This window comes from Apium graveolens, chromosome 1, assembly GCF_009905375.1.
Source record: "Apium graveolens cultivar Ventura chromosome 1, ASM990537v1, whole genome shotgun sequence".
Taxonomy (NCBI): domain Eukaryota; kingdom Viridiplantae; phylum Streptophyta; class Magnoliopsida; order Apiales; family Apiaceae; genus Apium; species Apium graveolens.
The window spans coordinates 86069326-86077489 of NC_133647.1; the positions used below are offsets into that span (position 1 = coordinate 86069326).

Sequence of the window (8164 nt, forward strand, 5' to 3'; positions counted from 1 at the left end):
GGTTAAGGGCTTAATTCCTACTTTGACTAGACCTATATGGATGTAATTGTATGATTTTGCTAGTTTTTCTAGGGAACTTTTGGTGAGAAGGTGAATTGTTTCAAATGATTTTGATAGGTGTATGTCCCTTTCTTCGGTTTTGATGGAAGAACTTGAACTATACCATTTTGTATCATAAACTTGGCCTTTTGGGATTTTTGGGATGTCCCAACGCTCTATTGCTTTTTAGAGGTTTTCGACGTTGGTTTCCTCACTATGTGTAATATTTCTTGAGTCTGACGTACTAGTGGAAGAGTTTGAAAGAGATGTAGTTCTGTAGAATACAGAATTCATGTTCTTGGTTCAAAAAAGACGTAGCCTAAGCTTTTGCTTACAATCCTAGAGAAAATGGATTTAATGCCTCCTATGGACTTATAACTGATAAACTAGGCAAAATGACTCGGCAAGGGCTTAGCTATAAAAGTTGATAACTAAGAACAGAGAAACAGTAGGTAAAAATATTATAACTCCCTTATGGCTTAGATGAAGATGCTTTCATTAATGAAATACCCCAAGTTTATGACCTCCGACAAATGATTCCAAAATTCACAGCCCCAAACATTGGAGTTAAAAATAGATCTGAAATTTTAACCCAGTCTAAATTCAATGCATCCTCTGTTTATGAATGGAATATAGACGGAATGTCTGAATATAACATTCTAAATCATTTACAACAAATGACCATGGCATCCAATGCTTATACAACCCAAATAGGAACCCCGGACAAAGCTATAGCTGAATTTTTCATAGCAGGGTTCTCTAGCCAATTAAAAGGTTGGTGGGACTATCACATTACCCCTGAAAATCATCTTGAAATCCTAAATTCCATTAGGGACGATGAAGAGGGAAAACCCATTTTAGATGAACAAAAAAACCCTATCCAAGGAGCAGTAGCACAACTCATTCTAGTCATAACACACCACTTCATTGGTGACCCTTCTCACCTGAGAGATAAAAATGCTGACCTTTTACATAATCTCAAATGTAAAAAACTTAGTGATTTCCAAAGATATAAAACTACTTTCCTTACCAGAGTCATGCTTAGAGAAGACTCGAACCATGCAAATTGGAAGGAAAAATTCTTAGCCGGACTTCCAACCTTACTCGGTGAAAGAGTTAGAACCTCTTTAATAACTGAACACGGAAGCCCGATACCTTACAAAAACCTGACATATGGCCAACTCATAAGCCAGACACAACGAGAAGGCCTAAAGATTTGTCAAGATTTAAAACTCTAAACACATCTCAAATGGGAAATGAAAAGAACAAAGGAGGAATTAGATACTTTCTGTCAACAGTTTGACTATAATCCCAACAAAAGCTATTCAAAAACAAAATATGATGGCGAATGCAAGCCATATCAAAGACCTTATCAGAAAAGGTCTTTCACAAAGTCTAAACATTTCTACAAAAAATCAACAGAACCGTTCTATAATAAACCTTCCTTTAATAATAACAATAAACCTTCCTACAACAAAAAACCTTTCAACAAAAATAGATTTACTAAACCAACCAATAAAGATATAACTTGTTACAAATGCGGAAAAAAGGGACATATATCTAGATTCTGCAGACTTAATAGGAAAATACAAGAGTTAAACATAGAAGAAAGCCTATCCAACAAAATCTCGGCTTTACTCCTTGAATCTTCCGACTCTGAGAAATCTGAAATATCTGAAAATGATGAACCTCTTTAAATAGATAAGATTGCAACAAGCTCTTCTTCCTCTCACAATTCCTCCTCTGAAGACAGAGGAATCAACGTCCTACTCACCCTTACCCTATTATCCTTAACGCTCTCCAAGCTCCTTTGGAGATGAAAATAAAGAAAGATCTTTAACATTATAGATTTTGTTATTTTCTAAAACTTAATCTAGATCGTTCTAATTTTGACTTTAAATATTCTATCACAGTTGTATCAAGAATATAGGGTACAACAGAAGGTTAAAAAGGATTAAAAACTAGGATTAAGAGCTATGGTACGGGAAATGGGAGCAGGCTCATACGGAATAGAAGCAGATGTAGAATATAAAAAATATAAATTCCTAAAACAAAAAATATTTATAGATAGTGGAGCAGATCTATGAGTGTTCTCACGAGGTTCTAACTTATTATATTCTTCTTAAGCAAAACGGAGCTGATATCTTCCTTTGTTGCGATCCGTCGTGTAATGGATCGAATGATTGTCAAGTTATCTCATCTAATGATCATGAGAAGTTCGAGGATCTTCAAAGTAAGGGATGTAATCTGTTAGGTCCTCAATATGTACTTTCATGTGCAAAAGAACGTCGGGTGCTGCCTAAACAAGGGTACACGTGTTCTCTCGCACTAAATGGGGTCAGAGTATTAGCATCTAGTTTTGACTTGGAGGAGAAGAATCAGATTGGTAAATTGGTGACAGCAATGGGAGGTGCGCTGCACATGAAAGCATTATTAGATGTTAGCTTTGTAATTGTAAAGAGTGTCCTAGCTGCAAAATACAAGTGGGCTGTAAAGACTCTCAAGCTGATTGTTACTATAAGTTGGCTATATCAATGTTGGAAACAGCATCGTGTTGTTCCACAGGATTCATTCAGGGTTCTTCCATTCTCAGGATTAATAATATGTGTCACTAAAGTTCCTGCAGGTTGACAAATAGCGAATAAATGAGCGGAAGGAGATGGAGAAGTTAGTCAATCAAAATGGTGGCACATATTCTGCTGAACTGAACAAGAAGTGCACACACCTAGTCTATGATGTTCCTGAAGGTGATAAATACAAAGTTGCCAAGAGATGGGGCCACATTCATATTGTTACCATAAAATGGTTTGACCAGTCTATTTCTAGAAAAGCATGTCTTAGCGAGAAAATATATGATGTTCAGGCTACTACTACCAGTACTTCTAAGTTTTCCTTGAAGGTACAACATAGCCAAGAAAAGCTTGGTAAACCTTCTATATGCAGCTTGTCTTCCCTTGACACAGATGCAAACTTAAGAACTCCTACATATAGTGGCCTGGTGGGTTCGGATGTCGAAGCTACTCTCTCACAGAATATGTCTTCAAAATTTCCTGACGACCCTGACAATGTTAAAAAGGAGGATGTTGGAGAACCTGCTACTCTCCATGATGATGATACAAATTTTGATGGTTGTGTTGCAGATGACTCTCAAAAAGATGACAATGATTTGTACTTATCAGATTGTAGGATTTCTCTTGTTGGGTTTGAAGCTTTAGAAATGCGTAAGTTAGTCAGCATGATCCGCAGAGGTGGAGGTTCTCGCTATATGTCACTAAATAAAAATTTAACGCACATAGTTGTTGGAACTCCCTCGGAAATTGAGAAAGATGAAGCAAGGGGCCATGCAGCTGCTGGTGTTATATCTGTTGTGAAAACCATATGGCTTGAAGAATGTGATCGTGAGAAGAAAGAAGTTCCTGTACTACGGAGGCACACTGGTTATGATTTTCTTATTCCAAAAGATCTTGTATCTTCCAATAAGCAAGCTGCAAGGTCCGAAACAGTGCTGAAAGAAGGAAAGTCTATCTTCCCGAATGATCAAGTTTAACAACATTTGAATCCCGGACCTGCAGTATTGTCTGACAAGAGTAAAGCACCAGAGTTTATCATGAATATGGATACTTCTGTTTCTTCTGATTGCAGAGACAACACTCAATGTCTTCATACACAAAATGTCAAATACAAAAGGTCATCCACCCAAGTCAATGGGGCCAAGAACTCCACCATCCAAATTTTTTTCCTTCAAACTTCAAAAGATAATTAAACCACTGCTCCTCATATTCCTACTGGGATTACCAGCAAGCATGGCATAATTCATTCTTTATCCAAAATCAGAAGAATAGTCATTCCTGGTTGTTTTATTTCAACACCAAAATCCAAGTTTAGGAACTCCCTGTTTGGTTCCTTCAATGGTGGGATTTCTTCTGAGCAATTGAAGAAATTCTTACTCCAAATGCATCTGAATGTCTAAAACTGTTCAAAACACACTTCAACCCACAGAATACAAAAGACGTTTTCCTCCTCTTTTAATGTTATGTTCAAATTTCTTTCTTCCATTGGTCTGTTGTTGAGAGTTTAAAATTCATTTCAACCAAATACAGTCATATATTGTTCGGTCCTTTAAAGTCAAATGGTGGCGCAATTTCAAAGAACACCAAAGGATTTCCAAAGAGATCATTCAAAAATGGTTATCAAGTCAAAAATTTATTACCAACAAAGAAGTTGCCACTTTCTTTGCCCAAAAATCAAATGCCCAGGCATTATTAGCCCAAGCAAAAATCAGAAGCCAATACAAAGAATCCTTACTTCAACTCGCAAATTCAATTTATGATTCCGACGACGAAAGCAGTCCGGTTCATTTAGGAGATGACAATGAAGATGACTGTCACGGGATATTTTCCACTGTAGTTTCCACTGATTGAAAACACACAAAAAAGGAGAAAAAGTCCAAAATACCCCCATAAATTTCATGCAAATTTACATCATTTCATATTGTTTAGTTTTCCTTTATTTCATTATTGTAATCAGTTTGTATAGATACTTTTTTACACCAAATTATTAGGGGTAAAATGGTAAAAAAGTACTTAAAAAGATATTGTACATCATTTAAATTTTGTATCTAGTTTTCATTATATCGGCATTTCTCCCTCAAAAACCTGTAAAATAAGCAGAAGACAAAAAAGACACTTCCCACTGAGACTAACTCAACATGATTCAAAAGAAGACAAAGAAGACACAAAAGAAGATTCCCACTGAGACCAACTCAGTATTATTCTCCAAACAAAGCAACTTTCGGTGGAAGAGGAATCATACTCAAAATCATGTGAAGAAAGCAGCCTCCCACTTAGGAAAGCAGCCCCTCCACTAAGAAAAAAAGGACTTCCCACTCAAGTCAAGCTGTCCACTCAGGAAAGCAGAACTCCACAACAAGAAAAAGAATGATGCTGTTTTAAGAATTTAGACTCATCATCCTTCTATAAATAAGGAGAAGAAGAGAGTAATAAACACACTTGAAATTAGAGAGCATATAATATACACATCTTGTACCAGTGATAGCAGTTCATATTTCCGAAGTTTATTCTCAAGTTTTATCAAATTGTACGAAAAGACTAGTAGATTGCTTTCAGTTATATAATCAAAAGTGTTTCTGTTATTCCCAGTGGACTAACAATGAGATTTACAGAAGGGGGGTTGAATGTAAATCTCAAAACTTTTTCAAGTTTTGAGCAGTTTCTAAGGCTAAGTGTTTGAGTGATCAAATGTGTGTGAATTGCTTGAAGCTGATGCAGACAGATATATATTCAAACACAAATGTAATGAGCACAAAGAACTTCAAAACTTTTCTGGTGGATTTGTTGTTCCACCAGAGATGTGTTATTTCAGAAAATCTGTGATTCAAAGAATTAAATCACAGCTGCTTCCTAGTACAAACTAGATGATTTTCTCTTTTGATATTTCTAAACAGCTCAGGAAAATTCATGTCTAATTACTAGCTGCTACTTGGTTTATATATCACCAAGTTTACAAGTGAAGACAAACTATAAAATACAGTTGAAAAGATTCTTCACATGTTTCTTCTTCATTTCTCTATCCAATGCAATCTAGGATAATCTGTAAATCTTTAAATACTTCCTTGTTTGCATCAGAATGGAAATGCTGCATTTTCTTGATTCCTCCTAGAGGCTTCCACATTCCAGTAAGTCTCTGTCAACCCATGTGCCTCTGTCAGCTTGTGAATTGTCACTATCAACTGTTAATGAACAAAGCATCCGTTGAAGCTTTCATCCGTTGATGCCTTATCCGTTGAGGCTTTATCCGTTGAAGCTTTATCCGTTGATGCATTATCAGTTGAAGTCTTTATCCATTGAAGCATTAGAGACATCCGTTGAAGCTTTGTTTCTTATCCATTGAAGGTCTTCAATATCTGTTGACACTTCTTCACTTATACAAAATTACAAGGCATGAAATATTTACAATTAGCCCTCCTATTTGTACATCCATTAGTAGTCAACATGACTGATTATTTCCTAACAACATCTAAGAATTACAGCTTGAAACCAGAGAGTGAAATGTGCTACACTACTAAACTTATTGCTAAGTAAAGCTACTCCTTCAACGGATAGCCAAGATGGTCTTATCCGTTGAGGCTACAAACACTAGATTTCTACTTAAGTGTTTTGCTTAACTTATCATCAAACTAATACACATATTCCTAACAATCTCCCCCTATTTATGTCTACTAGAACTGTAGGCATAAATTTGGGTTTAGCTTGATGATAACAAAATACTTAACAAATTTATAAACTGTAATAAAGTAGAAATTCAAAAAGTGCTACAAAAATGTATATGCTGAGATGGAATTGAAGAATTACATTGTTTCCAAGGGTGCTCCTTTAGCCTGAGCAGATTACTTTCTTTTCCTTTGATCCCTGGTTTTCTTTCCTAGCCTCCTGTCATTCTCCTCTATTTGAAGTTGAAGTTGTCTGTAGAATTCAGCTTCATCTTCTTCATTGATATCTAACTTAGATTGCATATCCTTGAGAGTTTCATTACTGGCAATCTTTAGCTGATCTTCAATTCTGAAAAATCTTCTGACTCCTTTGTTGTCTCTGAACTCCATCAACCAATGAGGTGATTTGTGAATTGTAATTCCTCTTTCTTGAATGAGTAAAGTTCTAGGCAAAGCATTGGGCTCCCTCCAAGTTTTCCTTATGTTGGCAATCTTGTTGAGAATCTCAGTCTTGGCAGTCCTGGTAAAGCCAGAATCCCTTTGTATGGCAGAGTAGACTCTGATCAAGGTAGAGTAGCCTTCATTCAGAATTCTGTGAAGAGGCCATGTTCTTTCCCCAGCTCCTTTGTATTTGAACACTAGTCTTTCTGGTAGCTGTCGGTAGGCAGCTATTCCCCTTACATCCCCCAGCTCATCCAGATAGAGTTCAATGTCTGAAAATTCTTTTATGTCACAGATGTGAACATAATCATCTTTAGAGGTTTGAGGTTTAGGCTTAGGCTTTTGTGTGAATTTGATTGAGGCTTTAGAGGGTGTTGATTTGATTCTTCTTTTCTGCTTCTTTGATGGTGGAGAAGAGGTTAGGAAGGTGGGCAATTTGATGGTGTCCCAATCAATTGGTTCCTCCTTGGGAATGATTGTTTCACCATGAATGTTCATGAAGGGGTCAGGTACAATGGGTTCAGGAATAGAGGGTAGTGGTTTAGATATTGATTGGGTTTCTTCAGTCTTATCTACCTTCTTTCTCTTTGCATTGACCTTCTTTCTTTTCCCTTTCTGCCATTCTTCCTTACTTCTTTCCTCCATCTCAGTACCAACCATGTCCCCCATAGCTTCATCTTCACCTTTGTCTTCAATTTCTTTCTGTTCTTCAGCCTGACTTGACTTTAGCTGTTTTTCAAGCTTTGCTTGTGCTCTTTTGTCAGCCTTTAGCTGTTTGGCTTCTTCCTTCAACCTTTTGGTTTCTTCCCTCTTGGCTATTGAGAATTTGGGATGTCCTTGCATTACACATATGCTCTTTCCCTCTCTGAAGATAATAGCCATGTTTCTCCTTACAGCCTCATCCATGGTCTCTTTGAGATATGCAATACTTCTACCTAAAAGCTTGTCCTCATCAGCTTTTGGAAGAGGAAAATCCACCTCTTTTAGAGGATTCTTTGTAGAGTCCTTATTGGATCTGTTGTTGGGCTTGAGAACTATAGGTTGCAGATCTTTGGAAGAAGTTTCTCCATCCTTATGCCTCCCTACTGGCTTGAGTTCCATAATAATTGATTCCACTTTTGTGCTATGCTTCACAGATTGTGATTGAGAAGTTGTAGAACCAAATATTAGTTGCATCTTTTCATCAATCTTCTTCCTTTGCTCTTTGACTTGCAATTCAGCTGATGTTATCTAGATTAGATCAATTCCATCTAGCTTTCCTTTGACTTGAATAGTTGGAGAAGTTGTGATGACAGGAACTAGCACTTGAGAAATCTGAACTGTTGTAGATGGCTCTCCTTCCCCTTCCCCTTTATTCTCCCCCTTTTTGTTATCATCAAGGGTAGGGGTCAAGCCTTGTGCTTTTGCCAGCTGCATGAGTAGATTTGTTTGAGTTTGTTGATTCTGAAGAATGGT

The 8164-nt window shown here is 36.9% G+C and overlaps 1 protein-coding gene across 1 annotated transcript; it reads left to right on the plus strand.

Moving 5' to 3' along the window:
• Nucleotides 1-722: 722 nt before the first annotated feature.
• LOC141684060 (uncharacterized) lies at nucleotides 723-3586 on the plus strand. The gene is made up of 3 exons (XM_074488926.1): nucleotides 723-1154; nucleotides 2107-2665; nucleotides 2787-3586. Exons 1-3 carry the CDS (start codon nucleotides 723-725, stop codon nucleotides 3584-3586), a joined length of 1791 nt encoding a protein of 596 aa, XP_074345027.1.
• Nucleotides 3587-8164: the final 4578 nt, after the last annotated feature.